Source organism: Salmo trutta, chromosome 32, assembly GCF_901001165.1.
Source record: "Salmo trutta chromosome 32, fSalTru1.1, whole genome shotgun sequence".
Lineage (NCBI taxonomy): Eukaryota > Metazoa > Chordata > Actinopteri > Salmoniformes > Salmonidae > Salmo > Salmo trutta.
The window spans coordinates 26,326,102-26,352,166 of NC_042988.1; the positions used below are offsets into that span (position 1 = coordinate 26,326,102).

At 44.5% G+C, this 26,065-nt stretch overlaps 1 protein-coding gene across 2 annotated transcripts in view; it reads right to left on the minus strand.

Annotated features, from left to right (window-relative positions):
• The window catches only part of adgrl1a (adhesion G protein-coupled receptor L1a), a 205,246-nt gene that overhangs the window by 77,015 nt on the left and 102,166 nt on the right, over positions 1-26,065 (minus strand). For both annotated transcript variants that reach the window (XM_029728547.1, XM_029728546.1), the window contains exon 2: positions 17,768-17,917. In XM_029728547.1, coding sequence (XP_029584407.1) covers positions 17,768-17,891 — 124 coding nt within the window. In that variant the 5' untranslated portion in view covers positions 17,892-17,917. The remainder of the gene's footprint in view (positions 1-17,767; positions 17,918-26,065) is intronic.

Genomic DNA, 26,065 nt, shown 5'->3' on the forward strand with positions numbered 1-26,065 from the left:
TTATCTTCCACAGGGATGGGAGCTGTGCTACAGGCATAACACAACACTATACAGTAGACACTGACTCAGACTCAGACTGAGACCCAGATTCAGATAAATATAGCAGAGCTGGAGAATCCAAGGTAGAGTAGGGAAGGAAGGACTGAGACACTGAGGAGAGACATTTTATATTTACATTTTAGTAATTTACCAGGAGCTTTTATACAGAGCGACTTGCTGTAGTGAGTGCATACATTTTAATAGCTTTTTGGTACTGGTCCCCCGTGGAAGAGAGAGAAAAGGGAAGGAAAAGAGAGACTGTCTAAAGGGTTATAGACAGAGAAAGAGGAGGTGGAGAGAGACTGACAGAGAGAGTGGAAGAGAGAAAAAGAGAGAGAGAGAGTGGTGGAAAAGAGACAGAGAGAGACAGGAGAGAGAGAGAGAGAGAGAGACAGAGAGAGAGACAGAGAGAGAAAGCGACATTCAGAGAGAAAGACAGAGAGAGACTAGAGTGAGAGAGACTAGAGTGAGAGAGCGAGAGAGAGAGAGAGAGCGAGAGAGAGAGAGAGAGAGATGGAAGTGGAGAGAGTGGTGGAAAAGAGACAGAGAGAGACAAAGAGAGAGAGAAGGAGAGAGCATTATTGGAGACCAACTGTCAGTAAGATGAGTGTGTGTTTGGAAGAGTAGCGAGTGTCATCCGGAGGCCTGTTAGGAGGGATGAGTGTCAAGCCCTGCCACTGCATTAGACACTTCATTAACCTTGTTGTGCGCTGATCCACAGCCCTGACTGTGTGTGTGTATGTGTGTGTGTGTGTGTGTGTGTTGGTCCATTTGCGTGCTTACAGTATGGGAAGCGATGAAAACCGAGATGAATCATTCTCCTCTTTGTCTTACTAGATGTCGTTTAGTATATTATATATATATATATACACTGTACATCTCCTTCTGTCCTACCTCTTTTCCTCTTCCATAGTATCCCTCCATCCCCAGCCCAATGTGATCCCTCTCTCTAAATGTGTCCTCCCCTTCCTCTACACGTGACCCTTCCCCAGTCCCTCTCGCTTTCTTTTCTCCTTCAAGTTCTGACCTTTCACCCTCAGTCTTCCCTACCCTGAGTCTTCCCTATCCTCAGTCTCCCCAGTCTACCCTCAGTCTCTCCTATCCCCAGTCTCTCCTATCCTCAGTCTCCCCTATCCTCAGTCTTTCCTATCCTCAGTCTCCCCTACCCTCAGTCTCCCCTACCCTCAGTCTCCCCTATCCTCACTCTCCCCTATCCTCAGTCTCCCTTATCCTCAGTCTCCCCTACCCTCAGTCTTCCCTATCCTCAGTCTCCCCTATCCTCAGTCTCCCCTACCCTCAGTCTCACCTATCCTCAGTCTCCCCTATCCTCAGTCTTTCCTATCCAAAGTCTCCCTTATCCTCAGTCTTCCCTACCCTCCGTTTTCCCTATCCTCAGTCTCCCCTACCCTCAGTCTCACCTATCCTCAGTCTCCCCTATCCTCAGTCTTTCCTATCCTCAGTCTCCCTTATCCTCAGTCTTCCCTACCCTCAGTCTCCCCTATCCTCAGTCTCCCCTACCCTCAGTCTCACCTATCCTCAGTCTCACCTACCCTCAGTCTACCCTCAGTCTCTCCTATCCCCAGTCTCTCCTATCCTCAGTCTCCCCTATCCTCAGTCTTTCCTATCCTCAGTCTCCCCTACCCTCAGTCTCCCCTACCCTCAGTCTCCCCTATCCTCACTCTCCCCTATCCTCAGTCTCCCTTATCCTCAGTCTCCCCTACCCTCAGTCTTCCCTATCCTCAGTCTCCCCTATCCTCAGTCTCCCCTACCCTCAGTCTCAACTATCCTCAGTCTCCCCTATCCTCAGTCTTTCCTATCCTCAGTCTCCCTTATCCTCAGTCTTCCCTACCCTCCGTTTTCCCTATCCTCAGTCTCCCCTACCCTCAGTCTCACCTATCCTCAGTCTCCCCTATCCTCAGTCTTTCCTATCCTCAGTCTCCCTTATCCTCAGTCTTCCCTACCCTCAGTCTCCCCTATCCTCAGTCTCCCCTACCCTCAGTCTCACCTATCCTCAGTCTCACCTACCCTCAGTCTCCCTTATCCTCAGTCTCCCCTATCCTCAGTCTCCCCTACCATCAGTCTCTCCTACCCTCAGTCTCCCCTATCCTCAGTCTCCCCTATCCGCAGTCTCCCCTAGCCTCAGTATCTCCTATCCTCAGTCTCCCCTACCCTCAGTCTCCCCTACCCTCAGTCTCCCCTACCCTCAGACTCCACTTCCCTCAGTCTCCCCTATCCTCAGTCTCACCTACCCTCAGTCTCCCCTACCCACAGCAGTCTCCCCTACCCTCAGTCTTCCCTACCCTCAGTTTCCCCTACCCTCAGTCTCCCCTACCCTCAGTCTCCCCTACCCCTCAGTCTCCCCTACCCCTCAGTCTCCCCTATCCTCAGCCTCTCATACCCTCAGTCTCCCCTACCCTCAGTCTCCCCTATCCTCAGTTTCCCCTACCCTCAGTCTCCCTCTCTCTCACCATCTCTCTCTCAGTAGAATTGTTGAACCAGCCTGTCCTTGGCTGGCAGCTGTAGGAATCTAGTAATTATTCAACTGCAATACAGAAAAACACAAACATGCAAACACAGAGGGCATCAACACACATGCACACACACACACAAACGCAAACACACACACACACACACACACACATAAAAACACACACACGCAAGCACGCACACACACACACACACGTGCAAACCCTAACCCTATTTTCCCTAACCCCTAAACCTAACCCTTAACCTAAGCCTAAACCAAACCCTAACCCTAACTCTAACTCCTAACCCTAAAGCTAACCCTAACCTTAACCCCAAAGCCTAAACCTTTAAGCCTAAAATAGCATTTTAACAAATTCATGATATTAAAAAAATCCTGACTTTTCTAAACTGTTCTTGTTTTCCTTATTTTCCTACACACATATACACACACCCCCCCCCCACACCCACACCCACACCCACACACACACACACACACACACAGAGACAAACACACAACAAATGTACCCAAACAATATGAGAAAACACTCCCCCTGTGTCACAAATAGACACACATCCACTGTGACACAATGATCACGAGAGGCAGACCTAAATACACAGAGCACATTAGAGGGAGAGGTATCTGCAATCAAATCAAATCCAATTTTATTGGTCACATACACATGGTTAGCAGATATTATTGCGAGTGTAGCTAAATGCTTGTGCTTCTAGTTCCGACAGTGCAGCAATATTTAACATGTAATCTAACAATTCCACAACAACTACCTAACACACACACAAATCTAAGTAAAGGAATGGAATAAGAATATATACATATCAATATATGGATGAGCAATGACAGAGCGGCATAGGCAAGATGCAGTAGATGGTATAAAATACAGTATATACATATGAGATGAGTAATGCAAGATATGCTAACATTATTAAAGTGCCATTATTAAAGTGACTAGTGATCAATTTCTTAAACTGGCCAATGATTTCAAGTCTGTATGTAGGCAGCAGCCTCAATATGTTAGTGATGGCTGTTTAACAGTCTGATGGCCTTGAGATAAAAGCTGTTTTCAGTCTCTCGGTCCCAGCTTTGATGCACCTGTACTGACCTCGCCTCCTGGATGGTAGCGGGGTGAACAGGCAGTGGCTCGGTTGGTAGTTGTCCTTGATGATCTTTTTGGTCTTCCTGTGACATCGGGTGCTGTAGCTGTCCTGGAGGGAAGGTAGTTTGCCCCCGGTGTAGACCGCACCACCCTCTGGAGAGCCCTGTGGTTATGGGTGGTGCAGTTGCCGTACCAGGCGGTGATGCAGCCCGTAAAAGTTTGTGAGGGTTTTAGGTGACAAGCCAAATTTCTTCATCCTCCTGAGGTTGAAGAGATGCTGTTGCACCCTCTTCACCACACTGTCTGTGTGGGTGGCCCATTTCAGTTTGTCCGTGATGTGTACACCGAGGAACTTAAAAGTTTCCACCTTCTCCACTGCTGTCCGGTCAATTTGGATAGGGGGGTGCTCCCTCTGCTGTTTCCTGAAGTCCACAATCATCTCCTTTGTTTTATTGACGTTGAGTGTGAGGTTATTTTCCTAACACTCCGAGTGCTCTCACATTCTCCCTATAGGCTGTCTCGTCGTTGTTGGTAATCAAGCCTACTACTGTTGTGTCGTCTGCAAACTTGATGATTGAGTTCAGGAGAGGGCTGAGCATGCACCCTTGTTGGGACCCAGTGTTGAGGATCAGCGAAGTGGAGATGTTGTTTCCTACCTTCACCACCTGGGGGCGGCCCGCCAGGAAGTCCAGTACCCAATTGCACAGGGAGGGGTTGAGACCCAGGGCCTTAAGCTTAATGATGAGCTTGGAGGGTCCTAGGGTGTTGAATGCTGAGCTGTAGTCAATGAACAGCATTCTTACATAGGTATTCCTCTTGTCCAGGTGGGATAGAGCAGTGTGATGGTGATTGCATCATCTGTGAACCTATTGGAGCGGTACGCAAATTGAAGTGGGTCTAGGGTAACAGGTAAGGTCGAGGTGATATAATCCTTGACTAGTCTCTCAAAGCACTTCATGATGACAGAAGTGAGTTCTACGGGGCAATAGCCATTTAGTTCAGTTACCTTTGCCTTCTTTTGTACAGGAACAATGTTGGCCATCTTGAAGCATGTGGAGACAGCAGACTGGGAAAGGGAGAGATTGAATATGTCCGTAAACACGCCAGCCAGCTGGTCTGCGCATGCTCTGAGGATGCGGCTAGGGATGTCGTCTGTGCCGGCAGCCTTGCGAGGGTTAACACGTTTAAATGTCTTACTCACGTCGGCCATGGAGAAGGAGAGCCCACAGTCCTTGGTAGCGGGCCACGTTGGTGGCACTGTATTATCCTCAAAGCGGGCAAAGAAAATGTTTAGTTTGTCTAGAAGCAAGACGTCGGTGTCCGTGACGTGGCTGGTTTTCTTTTTGTAGTCCGTGATTGTCTGTAGACCCTGCCACATACGTCTCGTGTCTGAGCCATTGAAATGTGACTCCACTTTGCCTCTATACTGACATTTCGCTTGTTTGATTGCCTTGCGGAGGGAATAACTACACTGTTTGTATTCGGCCATATTTCCAGTCAACTTTCCATGGTTAACTGCGGTGGTTTGCGCTTTCAGCTTTGCACGAATGCCGCCATCTATCCACGGTTTCTGGTTAGGGTAGGTTTTAATAGTCACAGTGAGTACAACATGCACTTCCTTATAAACTCACTCACCGAATCAGCGTATAAATCGATATTATTATCTGAGGCTACCAGGAATATATCCCAGTCCGCGTGATCAAAACAATCTTGAAGTGTGGATTCCGATTGGTCAGCCCAGCGTTGAATAGTCCTTGTCACGGGTACATCCTGTTTGAGTTTCTGCCAATAGGAAGGGAGGAGCAAAATGGGGTTGTGGTCAGATTTGCCAAAGGGAGGGCGGGAGAGGGCCTTGTATGCATCACGGAAGTTAGAGTAGCAGTGATCCAGTGTATTGCCCACACGAGTGCTACAATCAATATGCTGATAGAGTTTAGGTAGCCTTGTTCTCAAATTTGCTTTGTTAAAATCCCCAGCTACAATAAATGCAGCCTCAAGATATATGGTTTCTAGTTTGCATAAAGTCCAGTGAAGTTCCTTGAGGGCCGTCGATGTTTCGGCTTGAGGGGGGATATACACGGCTGTGACAATAACCAATGAGAATACGGACAGCATTTGATTGTGAGGAATTCTAGGTCCGGTGAACAAAAGAACTTGAGTTCCTGTATGTTGTTACAATTACACCATGATTCATTAATCATGAAACCGCCCTTCTTCCCGGAGAGAAGTTTATTTCTGTCGGAACGACGCACAAAGAATCCCGGTGGCTGTACCGACTCTGACAGCATATCCCGAGAGAGCCATATTTCCGTGAAACAAAGTATGTTACAATCCCTGATGTCTCTCTGGAAAGCAACCCTTTCCCTAATTTCGTCTACCTTGTTATCTGGAGAGTGGACATTAGCGAGTAATATACTTGGAAGCGGTGGGTGGTGTGCGCACCTCCGAAGTCTGACCAGAAGGCCGCTCCCTCTACCTCTTCTGCAGCGACGTTGTTTTGGGTCAGCCTCTGGAATCAGTTCAGATTCCCTGGGTGGTTCGGACAAAGGATCTACTTCGGGAAAGTCGTATACCTGGTCGTAGTGATGGTAAGTTGAAGTCGCTCTGATATCCAGTAGTAATGCATTTCAATTAACAGGTGTGCCTTCTTAAAAGTTAATTTGTAGAATTTCTTTCTTTCTTAATGTGTTTGAGCCAATCAGTTGTGTTGTGACAAGGTAGTGGTGGTTTACAGAAGATAGCCCTATTTGGTAAAAGACCAAGTCCATATTATGGCAAGAACAGCTCAAATAAGCAAAGAGAAATGACAGTCCATCATTACTTTAAGACATGAAGGTCAGTCAATATGGAAAATGCCAAGTGAAGTCGCAAAACCCATCAAGCACTATGATTAAACTGGCTCTCATGAGGACCGCCACAGGAATGGAAGACCCAGAGTTACCTCTGCTGCAGAGGATAAGTTCATTAGAGTTACCAACCTCAGAAATTGCAGCCCAAATAAATGCTTCACAGAGTTCAAGTAACAGACACATCTCAACATCAACTGTTCCGAGGAGACTGCATTAATCTGGCCTTCATGGTCGAATTGCTGCAAAGAAACCACTACTAAAGTACACCAATAATAAGAAGAGACTTGCTTGGGCCAAGAAACACGACAATAGACATTAGACTGGTGGAAATTTGTCCTTTGGTCTGGAGTCCAAATTGGAGATTTTTGGTTCCAACCACCATTTCTTTTTTGAGACGGGGTGTGGGTGAACGGATGATCTTTGCATGTGTATTTACCACCGTAAAGGAGGAGGAGGTGCTATGGTGTAGGGATGCTTTGCTGGTGACACTGTCTGTGATTTATTTAGAATTCAAGGCACGCTTAACCAGCATGGCTACCTCAGCATTCTGCAGTGATACGCCATCTGGTTTGGGTTTAGTGGGACTATCATTTGTTTTTCAACGGGACAATGACCCAACACACCTCCAGGCTGTGTAAGGGCTATTTGACCAAGAAGGAGAGTGATGGAGTGTTGCATCAGATGACCTGGCCTCCACAATCCCACAATCTCAACCAAACTGAGATGGATTGGGATGAGTGAAGGAAAAGCAGACAACAAGTGCTCAGCATATTTTACCTTTATTTAACTAGGCAAGTCAGTTAAGAACAAATTCTGATTTTCAATGACGGCCTAGGAACAGTGGGTTAACTGCTTTGTTCAGAGGCAGAACATCCAATTTTTACCTTGTCAGCTCAGGGACTTGATCTTGCAACCTTTCGGTTACTAGTCCAACACTCTAACCACTAGGCTACCTGCTGCCCCGCGTATGTGGGAACTCCTTCAAGACTGTTGGAAAAGCATTTCAGGTGAAGCTGGTTGAGAGAATGCCAAGAGTGCAAAGCTGTCATCAAGGCAAACGGTGGCTATTTGAAGAATCTCAAATATTTGTTAAACACTTTTTTGGTTACTACATGATTCCATATGTGCTATTTCATAGTTTTGATGTCTTCACTATTACTCTACAATGTAGAAAATAGTAAAAATAAAGAAAAACCCTTGAATGAGTAGGTGTTCGAAAACATTTCACTGGTAGTGTATGTAATAACTCTTAAGATTTTCTGGGCTTACAATGTAAGAAATAATACATAAAAAACAAAATACTGTAAAATTTCCTAAGGACTAGAAGCAAGGCGGCCCTCTCTGTCGGTGCCATCTTTATTTCACACCAGTTCACAGGAACATAGTCCCCTGTCCCCAGCGTCATTTACTCACAAACCACACAGACACACACACACACACACACACACACACACACACACACACACACACACACACACACACACACACACACACACACACACACACACACACACACACACACACACACACACACACACACACTGGAGCAGGGACATGAGAGCGGCCAGCGCCATCTTCAAAGAGCAATTTGAAAGAACACACCTCCGCCGGCCCAGCGTCTCCCCCTCCCTCATCACTCAGCCCCCACCTCCCAATATATGTTCAAAGGCCATCCATTAACCTTTCACTCACACAGTCTCTCTGTGATCTACTGCTCTCAGCCAAGGGCTTTGAAGAGCACAGGACCACCACCAGGGAGAGAGAGTGGGAGGAGGGACAGAGGGAGAGGGTAGACAGAGGGAGAAGGGATGGAAGGAGGGGGTAGAGAGAGCCGGAGGTAGTAAAAAAGGAGGTGCATAGAGGACTCGAAAAGAGGGAAGACTAGAGTAGAGGGGAGACTAGATTAGAGGGAGGGGCAGACGAAAGGAGAGGAAGGTGCAGGATGAAGAGAACGGAGAGAGGGAGAAGGAAGCCGAAGAGGGCACAGTAGGATCTGGCTAAAAATACTGGAATCAGTTGCCCTTTATGGTTGTGAGGTCTGATGTCCGCTCACCAACCAAGAATTTAGAAAATGGGACAAACACCAAATTGAGACTTTGCTTGTGTCACATCCTGACCATAGAAAGCTGTTATTTTCTATGGTAGAGTAGGTCAGGGCGTGACAGTGGGGTGTTCTAGTTTAGTTTGTCTATGTTGTCATGTTCTAGTTTTGTATTTCTATGTTGGGTTTTGTTTGGGATGATCTCCAATTAGAGGCAGCTGGTCATCAATGTCTCTAATTGGATATCATACTTAAGTAGGTGTTTTTTCCACCTGGGTTTGTGGGAGATTGTCTTTGAGTTAGTGTATGTTTCACCTCTGCATCACGGTTTGTTGTTTTGTTATTCAGTTTATTTATATGTATTGCATAGTTTCACAGTTCAATAAAAATCACGCTGCACTTTGGTCCGCTTCTCCTTACGACAACCGTGACAGCTTGCAGATTTCTGCAAAAATATCCTCTGTGTACAACGTAAAACAACAAATAATACATGTAAAGTAGAATTAGGCAGATACCCGCTAATTATCCAAATCCATAAAAGAGCTGTTAAATTCTACAACCACCTAAAAAGGAAGTGATTCCCAAACTTTCCATAACAAAGCCATCACCTACAGAGAAATTAACCTGGAGAAGAGCTGGTCCTGGGGCTCTGTTCACAAACACACCCCGCAGAGCCCCAGGACAGCAACACAATTAGACCCAACCAAATCATGAGAAAACAAAAAGATAATTACTTGACACATTGGAAAGAATTAACAAAAAAACAGAGCAAACTAGAATGCTATTTAGCTCTAAACAGAGAGTACACAGCGGCAGAATACCTGACCACTGTGACTGACCCAAACTTAAGGAAAACTTTGACTATGTACAGACTCAGTGAGCATAGCCTTGCTATTGAGAAAGGCCGCTGTAGGCAGACCTGGCTCTCAAGAGAAGACAGGCTATGTGCACACTGCCCACAAAATGAGGAGGAAACTGAGCTGCACTTCCTAACCTCCTGCCCAATGTATGACCATATTAGAGACACATATTTCCTTCCGATTACACAGACCCACAAAGAATTCCAAAACAAATCCAATTTTGATAAACTCCCATATCTATTTTGTGAAATACTACAGTGTGCCATCACAGCAGCAACATTTGTGAACAAACACCATTATAAATGCAACCCATATTTATGTTTATTTATTTTCCCTTTTGTACTTTAACTATTTGCACATAGTATGACATTTGTAATGTCTTTATTCTTTTGGAACTTTTGTGAGTGTAATGTTTACTATTCATTTGTATTGTTTATTTTACTTATGTTTATTATCTAGTTCACTTGCTTTGGCAATGTTAACATATGTTTCCCATGCCAATAAAGCCCTTAAATTGAATTGAATAGAATAGGCGGAGTGGAGGGAACAGGAGAAGGGGTAGCTGTGGTAGCTGGGAGTGGAAGTCACGAAGCAGGGAGAAGGGGATGAGGGGATAGGGGAGAGAGAGACAGCGAGAGCAAGCAGAGAGATCGGATGAAAATGAGAGAGGAGGGTTGGAGAACAGAGCACTAGTAGGAAGCAGAGAGATTGGATGAAAATGAGAGAGGAGGGTTGGAGAACAGAGTACTAGTAGGAAGCAGAGATCGTAACAAGATAGAAAAAGAGAGGCGGGGGGGGGAAAGGGAGAAACAGCAGGATCAACAGGAGATGATGGTTGGTCTCCCCATGAGATCTATCCCAAAAACACTACATACCAGCCCCATTACCATAAATATATAGATCCTACAGATCTCAGCTCTAAAGAAAGGGAAATAGATGGAACCATGGGCAGCAGGCAGCCTAGCGGATAAGAGTGTAGGGCCAGAAACCGAAAAGTCACTGGTTTGAGTCCCCTAACCGACTACGTGAAGATTCTGTCGATGTGCCCATGAGCAAGGCTGTAAGTCTCTCTGGATAAGAGCATCTGATAAATGCACTGAAATAAAAAAGACACACAAGAGCCATTACCAACATGGGTCAAATTGTGCTTTTATGAAAAACAAAAGCATAGCGCTTCATCTCCATTGAAATATTCAATCAGTCTCCACAGAAACAAGAGGAGGAACTGATTCGTGGAAAAACACCCTGAAAGAACAACTAGCAGAGTGAAAATAAAAAGGGAGAGAAGGGAGGGAGGAAAAGGGGAAGAGGAAGATGTGTGCATGTGCAGTAAGGGACTGGAGGCCTTTCCACAGACTGATCTGAGAGCAAACGCTTCCACCAGTCAGCCGGGGCTGGGCCGCATCCAGACGGATGGGACTCACACACACGCATGCACGCTAACAGCCTGGTAATGGCCCCCGCCACCATCAGCGGCACACACACACACACACACACACACACACACACACACACACACACACACACACACACACACACACACACACACACACACACACACAGTGCCTCGCCTCACAGTGCGTTAGCTAAATCTGCGCTGGGTGTCTGGGCTTCATCATGTGTATGTAGTGCAGCTGCCTGCGATGGGAAGTGATGCTTTCCTGCCACATTAACCAGGCCTAATGGGCTTTCAGAACACAACACGGCTCATTCTACGCTGTACATTTGTAACTAGTGGTGTGTGGAATCCGCAGGACCGGGTAGGCATGTCAATATGTTGACAGAGACTGGGACAGGGAGTGTGTATAACTGTAACTAGTGGTGTGTGGAATCAGCAGGACAGGGTAGGCATGTCAATATGTTGACAGAGACCGGGACAGGGAGTGTGTATGACTGTTGGTATGGGTGGGTGTGTTTTAGTGTTGGTTACTTTATATCTACTCACAATAAATAGCTTTTTGGTACTGCTGACGAGATTTCACATTTCCCTAGCTTCAATTGAATCATTTAACATCTACAATATATAGTAGAATGCAAACATTATAGTGTAAGGGTACACATTTAGTATGTTAGTGGTAGGCCGATTTGTATGTGTAGGGTAAACACAAGGTTTACATTACATTTACATGTGTTAGCTGTTAGCTGCACTTGATTGAGCATGCCTGGCACAAGGGAACCAATGGAATAGCCCCAAAAGTGCAAATCCCGCCGATCTGGCACTCCAGGCAGGTTCAATCAAACAAATACTATTTGAGCTTGGTTAGTCTGGTTAGGGGTACATTTAAAATGTAGGAATTGTACATGTTTGGAGTAAATGTTAGAGTTAGGGATTAACATTAGGATGCGTAGTGGAGTGTGGAGCGCTGTAGAGGAGCAGAGCTTGTTGATCCTGCAGGTCTCTAATGAGTAGTGATTAGACTGGTACTGATGTCTACTCTAACAGTCAGCACAGGAAGGAGCCAACATCAGGATACCCCTCTCTTCCCTCTACCTCTCTCTTCCTCTACCTCTCTTTCCTCAACCTCTCTCTTCCCTCTACATCTCTTTTTCCTCTACCTCTCTCTTCCCTCTACCTCTCTCTCCACGCTACCTCTCTCTTTCCTCTATCTCTCTCTTCTCTCTACATCTCTCTTTCCTCTACCTCTCTCTTCCCTCTACATCTCTCTTCCCTCTACCTCTCTCTCCCCTCTACCTCTCTCTTCCCTCTACCTCTCTCTAACCTCTACCTCTCTCTTCCCTCTATCTCTCTCTAACCTCTACCTATCTCTTCCCTCTACCTCTCTCTTCCCTCTACCTCTCTATTCCCTCTACCTCTCTATTCCCTCTACCTCTCTCTTCTCTCTACCTCTCTCTTCCTTCTACCTCTCTCTTCCCTCTCTTCCCTCTACCTCTCTATTCCCTCTACCTCTCTCTTCTCTCTACCTCTCTCTTCCCTCTACCTCTCTCTTCCCTCTACCTCTCTCTTCCCCATCATTATTTACCTCTCTCTCCCTTTGCCTCTATTTCCCTTTCCTTTTCCCCCTCCCCCTCTCACTCTTTCATCCTCCTCTCTCCCTCTCACACTACAGTAAACAGCACTCTGAAAGTTAACCTCTGGGTGTGTATGTTTGTGTGTGTGTGTGTGTGTGTGTGTGTGTGTGTGTGTGTGTGTGTGTGTGTGTGTGTGTGTGTGTGTGTGTGTGTGTGTGGTTGTGTTTGTGTTTCTGTATCACAGCCAGGGGAGTTGATCGATGGAACCATCAGAAACGGTTTTCTTAATTTGGTCCAATCAAACGTTGTGCCTGTGCTCAGGGCAGAACATAGATAACACTCAATTGATTATTAATGCATTATTAATACTTCTCTAGTGCCAGGTCACACAGACAGCTGGAGGCTCTGATGCACACACAGATGTGGGCGGCACACACACACAGTCTGCAGACAAACCCGAGCAAGCGAGCAACACACACATACAGTCTGCAGACAAACACGAGCAAGTGAGCAACACACACATACAGTCTGCAGACAAACACGAGCAAGCGAGCAACACACACATACAGTCTGCAGACAAACACGAGCAAGCGAGCAACACACACATACAGTCTGCAGACAAACACGAGCAAGCGAGCAACACATACATACAGGCACGCACACAGTTGATAAATCAGCTGGTGTCCAATGCAACACTGAGTACATCACATAAATACAATGCAGCAAAACCTGGCAAATTAAAGAAAGACAGAGAGAGAGAGAGCGAGACAGACAGAGAGAGACAGAGAGAGGGATAGAGAGAGAACACATCAGAAAGCAAACACCCACTCACATTAAATTCACACCTGCACAATCAACCTCTAGCAAGAACACACATCTCTCTCTCTCTCTCTCTCTCTCTCTCTCACTCTCTCTCAATTCAATTCATTTTCAATTCAAGGGGCTTTATTGGCATGGGAAACATATGTTAACATTGCCAAAGCAAGTGAAGTAGATAATATACAAAAGTGAAATAAACAATAAAAATGAACAGTAAGCATCACACTCACAGAAGTTCCAAAATAATAAAGACATTACAAATGTCATATTATGTATATACAGTTGAAGTTGGAAGTTTACAAACACTTAGGTTGGAGTCATTAAAACTTGTTTTTCAACCACTCAACAAATTTCTTGTTAACAAACTATAGTTTTGGCAAGTCGGTTAGGACATCTACTTTGTGCATGACACAAGTCATTTTTCAACAATTGTTTACAGACAGATTATTTCACTTATAATTCACTCTATCACAATTCCAGTGGGTCAGAAGTTTACATACACTAAGTTGACTGTGCCTTTAAACAGCTTGGAAAATTCCAGAAAATTATGTCATGGCTTTAGAAGCTTCTGATAGGCTAATTGATATCATTTAAGTCAATTGGAGGTGTACCTGTGGATGTATTTCAAGGCCTACCTTCAAACTCAGTGCCTCTTTGCTTGACATCATGGGAAAATCAAAAGAAATCAGCCAAGACCTCAGAAAAAAAATTGTAGACCTCCACAAGCCTGGTTTATCCTTGGGAGCAATTTCCAAATGCCTGAAGGTACCATGTTCATCTGTACAAACAATAGTACGCAAGTATAAACACCATCCATGTCCACAGTAAAACGAGTCCTATATCGACATAACCTGTCAGCGTGTGTAAAAGAGGCAAAGTCAGGTGCAGGAGAGTAGTGTGATGTAAACAGGCACACTTTATTAAAGTTCCAAAACGAAAGCACAACATAGATCAAATGCGCTCAAAAACACGGAACGTAAAAAAGTAAAGCGCGTAAAAAGACACCACAGCAACATGAAACAATTACACACAAAACATGATGGGAAACAGAGGGTTAAATACAAGTAGCTTCATTGGGGAAATGAAAACCAGGTGTGTATGGAAACAAGACCAGACAAATGGATATATGAAAAATGGAGCGGCGATGGCTAGAAAGCCAGTGACGTCGATCGCCGAACGTCGCCTGAACAAGGAGAGGAGCCGACTTCGGCGGAAGTCGTGACATAACCTGAAAGGCCGCTCAGCAAGGAAGAAGCCACTGCTCCAAAACCAACATAAGAAGCCAGACTACGGTTTGCAACTGCACATGGGGACAAAGATCATACTTTTTGGAGAAATGTCCTCTGGTCTGATGAAACAAAAATATAACTGTTTGGTCAGAATGTCCACGTTATGTTTGGAGGAAAAAGAGGGATGCTTGCAAGACGAAGAACACCATCCCAACCGTGAAGCACAGGGGTGGCAGCATCATGTTGTGGGGCTGCTTTGCTGCAGGAGGGACTGGTGCACTTCACAAAATAGCTGGCTTCATGAGGAAAGGGAATTATGTGGATATATTGAAGCAACATCTCAAGACATCAGTCAGGAAGTTAAAGCTTGGTTGCAAATGGGTCTTCCAAATGGACAATGAACCCAAGCATACTTCCAAAGTTGTGGCAAAATGGCTTAAGGACAACAAAGTCAAGGTATTGGAGTGGCCATCACAAAGCCCTGACCTAAATCCCATAGAAGATTTGCGGGCAGAACTGAAAAAGCGTGTGTGAGCAAGAAGAAATGGGCCAAAATTATTGTGGGAAGCTTGTGGAAGGCTACCAGAAATGTTTGACCCAAGTTAAACAATTTCAAGGCAATGCTACCAAATACTAATTGAGTGTATATAAACTTCTGACCCACTGGGAATGTGATGAAAGAAATAAAAGCTGAAATAAATCATTCTCTACTATTATTCTGACATTTCACATTCTTAAAATAAAGTGGTGATCCTAACTGACCTGAGACAGGGAATTTATACTAGGATTAAATGTCAGGAATTGTGAATAAATTGAGTTTAAATGCATTTGGCTAAGGTGTATGTAAACTTCTGACTTCAACTGTATACAGTGTTGGAACGATGTACAAATGGTTAAAGTACAAAAGGGAAAATAAATAAGCATAAATATGGGTTGTATTTACAATGGTATTTGTTCTTCACTGGTTGACCTTTTCTTGTGGCAACAGGTCACAAATCTTGCTGCTGTGATGGCATACTGTGGTATTTCACCCAGTAGATATGGGAGTTTATCAAAATTGGGTTTGTTTTCTAGTTCTTTGTGGATCTGTGTAATCTGAGGGAAATATGTGTCTCTAATATGGTCATACATTGGGCAGAAGGTTAGGAAGTGCAGCTCAGTTTCCACCTCATTTTGTGGGCAGTGTGCACATAGCCTGTCTTCTCTTGAGAGCCAGGTCTGCCTTCGGCAGCCTTTCTCAATAGCAAGGCTATGCTCACTGAGTCTGTACATAGTCAAAGCTTTCCTTAATTTTGGGTCAGTCACAGTGGTCAGGTATTCTGCCACTGTGTACTCTCTGTTTAGGGCCAAATAGCATTCTAGTTTGCTCTGTTTTTTGTTCATTCTTTCCAATGTGTCAAGTAATTATCTTCTTGTTTTCTCATGATTTGGTTGGGTCTAATTGTGTTGCTGTCCTGGGGCTCTGTGGGGTGTGTTTGAGTCTGTGAACAGAGCCCCAGGTTCATCTCTCTGTAGGTGATGGCTTTGTCTTCAGGCTAGGGTCCTTCTTTCAGAATTTCCGCCTGACTGACGTGCCCAAAGTAAACTGCCTGTAACTCAGGCCCAGAAGCCAGGATATGTATATAATTGGTAACATTGGATAGAAAAGACTTTGAAGTTTGTAGAAATGTTAAACTAATGTATGAGACTATAACACAATTGATATGGTAGGAGAAAATCCAAAGAAAAACCAACCAGAATTATTTTTTTTTTTTAGATCCCAGGCTCTTATAAGGGAAAGCTATGGGTCCTATGCAATTCCAGCTCCCAGATTGCAATTCCTATGGCTTCCACTAGATATCAATAGTCTTTGTTCAAGGTTTCAGGCTTGTTTCTTCCAAAACGAGGAAGAATTTTGAGTTTTGGTACTGAGAGTCACAGTTTTAAATCAGTCTGTGGGCATGCAATGAAGAGGACACGCACTTGCCAATTTTACTTTTCTATTGAACATACTTCTTTCCGTATTAAATATTATAGTTTATTTAAATTTTAGGGTACCTGAGGATTAAATAGAAATGTAGTTTGACTTGTTTTAACAAAGTTTAGCGGTAGCTTTTTGGATTCCTTTGTCTACATGTTGAACGAGTGGATTACCGAAATCGATGGCGCCAACTAAACAGACTTTTTGGGATATAAAGAAAGATTTTATCTAACAAAACGACCATGCATGTTGTAGCTGGGACCCTTTGGATTGCAAACAGAGGAAGATTTTCCTTCCTTTTAGGTGGTTGTAGAATTTAATGGCTCTTTTCTGGATTTCTCTCTCTTTTTCTCTATCTCTTCATCCCTCCCTCTCTTCCCTACTCTTCTCTGAATCTTACAGTGCCTAAAATTAACCTTTTATTTTTTCTCTCTTTTTCTTTCTTCCTCCACCATATTCCTCCCTCCCTCTCTGCTCTCAGTGTCCTAACTGAGAGCACACAGCAGATGGTGTGCTGCTGTCCGTGTGGAAGGGTACTAACAGGACACCCCACAACACCTCCCCTTCCTTTTAGCTGTACCTCCCCCTGCCTCCCCCATCTTCCCCGCCACACACACGCCCTGCAGCACCACTGTGGCCCAACCAGGTCACCTGCTGCTAGGGTTAAACCAGCTGGCACCCACCCACACACACATGCAGGCAGTGCGGGGACACACACACACACACACATGCAGGCGGTGCGGGGACACACACACACACACATGCAGGCGGTGTGGGGACACACACACACACTCTCATGGCACATTGTGAGAGGTTCCACATATGGCACCATTACATGCAGGGATCCCCCTCACACACCATGACCAACCATCATGGACATTCATCTGGCCTTCATGGCCATGTACACCCGGCACAGCCAGAACAGGACTGGCCACCGCTCAGAGCCTGGTTCCTCTTCCTAGGTTCCTTCCTTTCTAGGGAGGTTTTCCTAGCCATCCTGCTTCTACATCTGCATTGCTTGCTGTTTGGGGTTTTAAGCTGGGTTTCTGTATAGCACTTTGTGACATCTGCTGATGTAAAAATGGCTTTATAAAATAAAGTTTATTGATTTATTGACTGATCACACACTGAGACAACAACTACCTGCATGGAAACACACACACGACACTCCCACCTACAAGCTGCTTCATAAAACCCCCTTCATCCATGACCTCTGGCTTATTCAGCAAGCCAGTACCTTTTAACCTTCCTTCACATAGAGTCACCATGTTATTCATATTCAATTATTATGAGAAGTAACAATCTGTCCACACACACACACACACACACACACACACACACACACACACACACACACACACACACAACATGTAAACCCATTGGCACATTGACAGGATTGGGAGAATGCAGTGCAGTACCAACCTTGAGCAGAGGGGGCGATGAGCAGGGAGGTGACAGCACAGGTACACAGCAGCCAGAGTGACAGCGCCATGCTGGAAGGCGGGGTTATGGGGAATCTGGGTGTGGTCAGCAGGCACAGGGTCATGGAGAGAGCTCCTCCCACTAACACCTCTATATGAGGTGATCCGACAGAGGAAGAGGAGGAGACAGAGACAGAGAGAGAGAGAGACACAGAGAGAGACAGAGAGGAAGGTTAGTCAGACGAACAACTACCACGTTCTAATTTGTGATTTCCTTTGAGTCACAGTTTCATGCAACCTGCTGAAAGAGAAGTACTCTAGTTAGGGAGTAATTTCATTTACACAGTAAGGTAGATGCTTCCAGTTTTCCTCATCAGAAATGTGTGTGTAGCAGTAGGGTGAAAACAAGGGAAACATTGCTATGGTGGGTTCAGTTGAATTCCAGCCGCTGTAGTTTCCTATCAGAGTTGGTTGTAATCACACTGCAGAGATCTGTGTTGCAAGAACCAAAGGAGAGGAGGGGAGGGGAGGGGACGGGAAAGGAGATGAGAGGAGAGAAGAGGGAAGGAGAGGAGAGGATGGGGGAAAGAAGAGGGAAGGGGAGAGGAGATGAGAGGAGAGAAAAGGGGAGAGGGGAGAGGGAAGGGGAGTGGAGGGGAGGCTCTCACTGTGGTGACCAGGTAGAATGATTGTGCTACAGGGATCTGAAGGGTGGCCATTTTGTGCACACTGGCACGACAACAGCTGTTCTGCTCCCCCCAACCAGAGCCAGCTTATCACTCCACAGTGTCGGGAGCTTTGATTGGATGAGACACGATATGTATGCGTGTGACTCTTAAGGGTGCCATGTAAATTGTGTGTGTGTGTGTGTGTGTGATGGTGTGGACAGCGATGACTCAGTCAGTAGTGCCGTAGGGCTCACACATCTTATTTGCCTAATGAAATAAATCACAATCTGGAACTTTCTCTCTCATTTGTTGGTAGACTCTGCTACCTCCAGGGCTGAGAGGGAAGGGATGGAGACATACTGTATTATTAGAGCTAATACCACTCCTGCTGAGCCCGCTGATGGAACAGACAGATTGTGCTGTGTGTGTTTGTGTGTGTGTGTGTGTGTGAGTGTGTGTGTGTGTACAGGCAACTGAGAGGATTTACTTTGATCCCTGTAACCCTCTACTCCTCGATTGATCTTCCCAGAAGTGAAATATAGATTGCAGAAAAAGACAACAGCCTCAGTACACACACATCTACAGGAATACACAGAGACGTGTACACACACACAGTGCCCTGTGCTGCTCTCATGACTGCATGCTCTCTCCTGTGTGGACAGTCAAGATTGGCAGGTCAAGAGTGACTGGCTGACTGCCCCCCCCCCCCCCCGACATTATCAGTGATTCTGCTCTCCCTCCATCCCTCCATCCCTCCAGCCCATCCCCTCCCTCTGACCTTCTCTGATATTTACCCTCCTCTCCAGTGGCACAGCCGACCCAACACATCCACCAACCTGTGTGTGTGTGTGTGTGTGTGTGTGTGTGTGCGTGTGTGTGAGTGTGTGCATGTGTCTGTTCGTGACCCACTGTACGTGGGAGAGAGAACGAAAGAGAGAAAATAACACTGAGCACAGAGCATGACAGAGGCTGTCCTCTAAAACCAACCCCCCTACCCATCTACCCACGCACATCCACCCCCCCCCCACTCCCCACCCCCCACGGATGCACACACATTCTTCACAGAACAGCTAAGAGAACACACACAGAGAAAGCAGAAAACAAACAGCGATAGAACTGTTCCTGAGCCTTGAGTCGGCCCCTCCCTCCCTCCATATTAATAATGGTCCAAAAACTGGTCCCCTCCTGTGTGGAGGCCTTCTTTTCTATTTCCTGCTGACTTTTGTATTGGTAATAAAAAAAATCTGTCTTTCAACCAATCTCTTTTGATCCTGACTCCCACTGCACTCTCCACAATAGCTCTCCTGTGGTCCCTGCCCATAAGGTGAGAGAGATGGAGGGAAATGGAAAGAGAGAGATATAGAGACAAGAGAGATGGAGGAAGAGAGAGACAGAGAGAGAGAGGAAAATGTGGGAAAGATTAGAGAAAGGAGGAGAGAAGAAGAGGATGAAGTGAGATAAGAAAAACACCATGGTGATGAGAGGAACAGAGAGTTCTAGAAAAAGAAAGAATAAGAAAAGAGGGGGATGAAAGGAGGTGGGAGGGGAGGTAAGTAGAGGGTGGGTGATGGCGATGGGGGAATCTCTGGGGTGTGAGAGAGAGAGAGGTGGGTTGGGGGGTGGTCTTGGCAGTCTTCCTCTCCCCACTCTAAGGATGGAGGCACCTGGGGCCACAGACTGACCTTTTGCTCCGTTCATATCCACTATTGTCATCACTGTTACACTTCCACTGTAGACGAAGGGTGTAATATCTCTGAGTACACTGGAGACACTGGGTGAATGGTGCTCTGATTTAACTGGTCTGGGGGAGGGATGGAAGGGGGAAGGACAGAGAGGAAGGGGAGGGAAGCAGGAAGGAGAGAAGGGAGGGAAGCAGGAAGGAGAGAAGGGAGGGAGGAGGGAAGGACAGATACAGACAGATGGACAGACCACTAAGAAGAGGAGCTGTGAGTCTGTGACTGTTTTGAACAAAGCCTCTCTCACTCTCTCATCTTGTGTCTAATACAACCTCTCTCTCGCTCTCTCTCTCTCTCTCACTCTCTCATCTTGTGTCTAATACAACCTCTCTCTCGCTCTCTCTCTCTCTCTCACTCTCTCATCTTGTGTCTAATACCACCTCTCTCTCGCTCTCTCTCTCTCTCTCTCTCTCATCTTGTATCTAATACAACCCCTCTCTCTCTCTCTCTCAGCTTGTATCTAATACAACCTCTCTGTCTCTCTCTCTCTCTCTCACTCTCTCATCTTGTATCTAATACAACCTCTCTGTCTCTCTCTCTCTCAGCTTGTATCTAATACAACCTCTCACTCTCTCATCTTGTATCTAATACAACCCCTCTGTCTCTCTCTCTCAGCTTGTATCTAATACAACCTCTCTCCCTCTCATCTTGTATCTAATACAACCCCTCTGTCTCTCTCTCTCTCTCTCTCTCTCTCTCTCTCTCTCTCTCTCTCTCACTCTCTCATCTTGTATCTAATACAACCTCTCTGTCTCTCTCTCTCTCAGCTTGTATCTAATACAACCTCTCTCCCTCTCATCTTGTATCTAATACAACCCCTCTGTCTCTCTCTCTCAGCTTGTATCTAATACAACCCCTCTGTCTCTCTCTCAGCTTGTATCTAATACAACCCCTCTGTCTCTCTCTCATCTTGTATCTAATACAACCTCTCTCTCACTCACTCTCTCATCTTGTATCTAATACAACCCCTCTGTCTCTGTCTCACTCTCTCATCTTGTATCTAATACAACCTCTCTCTCTCTCTCTCAGCTTGTATCTAATACAACCTCTCTGTCTCTCTCTCATCTTGTATCTAATACAACCCCTCTCTCTCTCTCTCATCTTGTATCTAATACAACCTCTCTGTCTCTGTCTCACTCTCTCATCTTGTATCTAATACAACCTCTCTCACTCTCTCAGCTTGTATCTAATACAACCTCTCTCTCGCTCTCTCTCTCTCACTCTCTCTCTCATCTTGTATCTAATACAACCTCTCTCTGTCTCTGTCTCACTCTCTCATCTTGTATCTAATACAACCTCTCTCTCACTCTCTCAGCTTGTATCTAATACAACCCTCTCTCTCGCTCTCTCTCTCTCACTCTCTCTCTCATCTTGTATCTAATACAACCTCTCTCTGTCTCTGTCTCTCTCTCTCATCTTGTATCTAATACAACCTCTCTCTCTCTCTCTCTCTCATATCTAATACAACCTCTCTCTCTCTCTCTCTCTCTCTCTCTCTCTCTCTCTCTCTCTCTCTCTCTCTCTCTCTCTCTCTCTCTCTCTCTCTCTCAATTCAACTCATTTTCAATTCAAGGGGCTTTATTGGCATGGGAAACATATGTTAACATTGCCAAAGCAAGTGAAGTAGATAATATACAAAAGTGAAATAAACAATAAAAATGGACAGAAAACATTACACTCACAGAACTTCCAAAAGAATAAAGACATTACAAATGTCATATTATGTACAGTATATACACAGAGTTGTAACCATGTAGAAATGGTTAAAGTACAAAAGGGAAAATAAATAAGCATAAATATGGGTTGTATTTACAATGGTGTTTGACCTTGCTGCTCTGACGGCACACTGTGGGATTTCACCCAGTAGATATGGGAGTTTATCAAAATTGGGCTTGTTTTCGAATTCTTTGTGGATTTGTGTAATCTGAGGGAAATATGTGTCTCTAATATGGTCAAACATTGGGCAGGAGGTTAGGAAGTGCAGCTCAGTTTCCACCTCATTTTGTGGGCAGTGTGCACATAGATTCTCAGAGAAGACTCAAGAGAAGATAGGCTATCTTCTCTTTTCTGGATTTTGATAATTAGCGGTGTCGTGTCTTTGGGTACCATTAAACTGAAGACAGGTTTATCAATTAACTCCCTGTAATTATTATCACGCGATTAAACTGATTAATCGTTTAATTGTAATTAACTAGGAGATCGGGGCACCAAGGAGAATATTCAGATTACAAAGTTATAATTTTCCTAATATAACTTTCCTATATTATAATATAGGCTGATTATCTTCTGGTTTAAATGGTGTATTTTACCTCTAGTCCAGTCTCATTCCAAACGTCGTAAATTGTTGTATCTGCACGAACCCAGTCTTTACTAAAATCATCCATACATCAATTGTCTTAAAATCATTTATTTAATACACTAAGTAATTAACAGAAAACATACAAACAGTAATTATCGTCACAAAGGATTGGTAGCGTAATGTGCTCTAATGGGCTAAACAGGCAGGTCGGCCTGTTGAACAATGGATCATAAAAGTCAGCTGAGGATGCACACCTACAGAGTTCATTAATATTACAATTGACAATTGAACGCTCACTCATTCGGGAACAATTGCAATCAATATATATTTACGCTCAGTGTCGTCAGGATCCTTGTTCGATCATTGTTCTGATGGAGAGTTCTCTCTCTCTCGGTTAGAATGGATCTTTCAAAGCGACATCCATTAATGTCGTTATAGAATGGATGTTTCGTTGGTCTTCGCGTTCGATGATATAATTTACTTAGCTGCAGACTAATAATTAATATCAAAGACTTGTTCTTATTCTGTCGGTCTCGATAGTAAAAGTTAACCACGTGGTATAGTTCACTTTCAGTAGAGGAATTGGATGGTAAAACCTACTGGCCATGGAGTGCAGGCCTGGTCTTAAGAAAGTAAATCAGGGTGGGAGGTTTTATAGGTGACCCTAGAACAGGCTTGTCAAATGACGCCTGGTCCTGTCTGTGTCCCTTGGGGGGCGTGCCGATGGCTGAGTGAAGCTTGGTACAGAAATCCAATTCTATCACATTAACATCAGTACATAGCATCTCAATGTATTACAAATAGCTTTATCCTTATTAATACATTTTATACAACCATTATGATGCAAGTCTCATCGCTGAGGCTTTAATATATAAACAGTTTTATGGTAATATGGCTATATTGTCTCTTCTGAGTATCACAAAATTGTACCAAGCGGACCAGTTCGTAGCTGGATTCTTCACCAATCTTCCATACCTTCTCCAGAACACACATGTCGCTCGGTTCTCCAATTCAATGAGTTGGAATAATTTCCTTTGTCTCTCTATGAAACATGTGGTAGGAGATTCTCCTCTTAGAATTTTTACAACCCTTTCACAACCCCTCTGTCTCTCTCTCATCTTGTATCTAATACAACCCCTCTGTCTCTCTCTCATCTTGTATCTAATACAACCCCTCTGTCTCTCTCTCATCTTGTATCTAATACAACCCCTCTGTCTCTCTCCTCATCTTGTATCTAATACAAACCCCTCTGTCTCTCTCTCATCTTGTATCTAATACAACCCCTCTGTCTCTCTCTCATCTTGTATCTAATACAACCCCCTCTGTCTCTCTCTCATCTTGTTCTAATACAACCCCTCTGTCTCTCTCTCATCTTGGTATCTAATCAACCCCTCTCTCTCTCACCTTGTATCTAATACAACCCCTCTCTCTCTCTCTCTCTCTCTCATCTTGTAATTAATACAACCCCTCTGTCTCTCTCTCATCTTGTATCTAATACAACCCCTCTGTCTCTCTCTCATCTTGTATCTAATACAACCCTCTGTCTCTCTCTCATCTTGTATCTAATACAACCCCTCTCTCTCTCTCATCTGTATCTAATACAAACCCCTCTGTCTCTCTCTCATCTTGTATCTAATACAACCCCTCTGTCTCTCTCTCATCTTGTATCTAATACAACCCCTCTGTCTCTCTCTCATCTTGTATCTAATACAACCCCTCTGTCGCTCTCTCATCTTGTATCTAATACAACCCCTCTGTCTCTCTCTCATCTTGTATCTAATACAACCCCTCTGTCCTCTCTCTCTCATCTTGTATCTAATACAACCTCTCATCTCTCTCCTCATCTTGTATCTAATACACCCCTCTCTCCTCTCCTCATCTTGTATATAATACAACCTCTCGCTCATCTCTCTCATCTTGTATCTAATACAAACCCCTCTGTCTCTCTCATCAGCTTGGTATCTAATACAACCCCGTGTCTCTCTCTCATCTTGTATCTAATACAACCCCTCTCTCTCTCATCTTGTATCTAATACAACCTCTCTCTCTCTCTCTCATCTTGTATCTAATACAACCTCTCTCTCTCTCATCTTGTATCTAATACAACCCCTCTGTCTCTCTCTCATCTTGTATCTAATACAACCCCTCTGTCTCTCTCTCATCTTGTATCTAATACAACCCCTCTGTCTCTCTCTCATCTTGTATCTAATACAACCTTCTGTCTCTCTCTCATCTTGTATCTAATACAACCCCTCTCTCTCATCTTGTATCTAATACAACCCCTCTGTCTCTCTCTTTGTATCTAATACAACCCCTCTGTCTCTCTCTCATCTTGTATCTAATACAACCCCTCTGTCTCTCTCTCATCTTGTATCTAATACAACCCCTCTGTCTCTCTCATCTTGTATCTATACAACCCTCTGTCTCTCTCTCATCTTGTATCTAATACAACCCCTCTCTCTCTCTCATCTTGTATCTAATACAACCCCTCTGTCTCTCTCTCATCTTGTATCTAATACAACCCCTCTGTCTCTCTCTCATCTTGTATCTAATACAACCCTCTCTCTCTCATCTTGTATCTAATACAACCTCTCTCTCTCTCTCTCATCTTGTATCTAATACAACCTCTCTCTCTCTCTCTCATCTTGTATCTAATACAACCCCTCTGTCTCTCTCTCATCTTGTATCTAATACAACCCCTCTGTCTCTCTCTCATCTTGTATCTAATACAACCCTCTGTCTCTCTCTCATCTTGTATAATACAACCCCTCTGTCTTCTCATCTTGTATCTAATACAACCCCTCTGTCTCTCTCATCTTGTATCTAATACAACCCTCTGTCTCTCTCTCATCTTGTATCTAATACAACCCTCTGCCTCTCTCTCATCTTGTATCTAATACAACCCTCGTCTCTCTCTCATTGTATCTAATACAACCCCTCTGTCTCTCTCTCATCTTGTATCTAATACAACCCCTCTGTCTCTCTCATCTTGTATCTAATACAACCCCTCTGTCTCTCTCTCATCTTGTATCTAATACAACCCCTCTGTCTCTCTCTCATCTTGTATCTAATACAACCTCTCTCTCTCTCTCATCTTGTATCTAATACAACCTCTCTCTCTCATCTTGTATACTAAAAACCTCTCTCTCTCTCTCTCTCATCTGGTATCTAATTACAACCCCTCTGTCTCTCTCTCATCTTGTATCTAATACAACCCCTCTGTCTCTCTCTCATCTTGTATCTAATACAACCCCTCTCTCTCTCTCATCTTGTATCTAATACAACCTCTCTCTCTCTCTCATCTTGTATCTAATACAACCTCTCTCTCTCTCTCATCTTGTATCTAATACAACCCCTCTGTCTCTCTCTCATCTGTGTATTTAATACAACCTCTGTCTCTCTCTCATCTTGTATCTAATACAACCCCTCGTTCTCTCTCTCATCTTGTATCTTAATACAACCCTTCTGTCTCTCTCTCATCTTGTATCTAATACAACCCCTCTCTCTCATGTATATAATACAACCCTCTCTCTCTCATCTTGTATCTAATACAACCCCTCTGTTTCTCTCTCATCTTGTATCTAATACAACCCCCT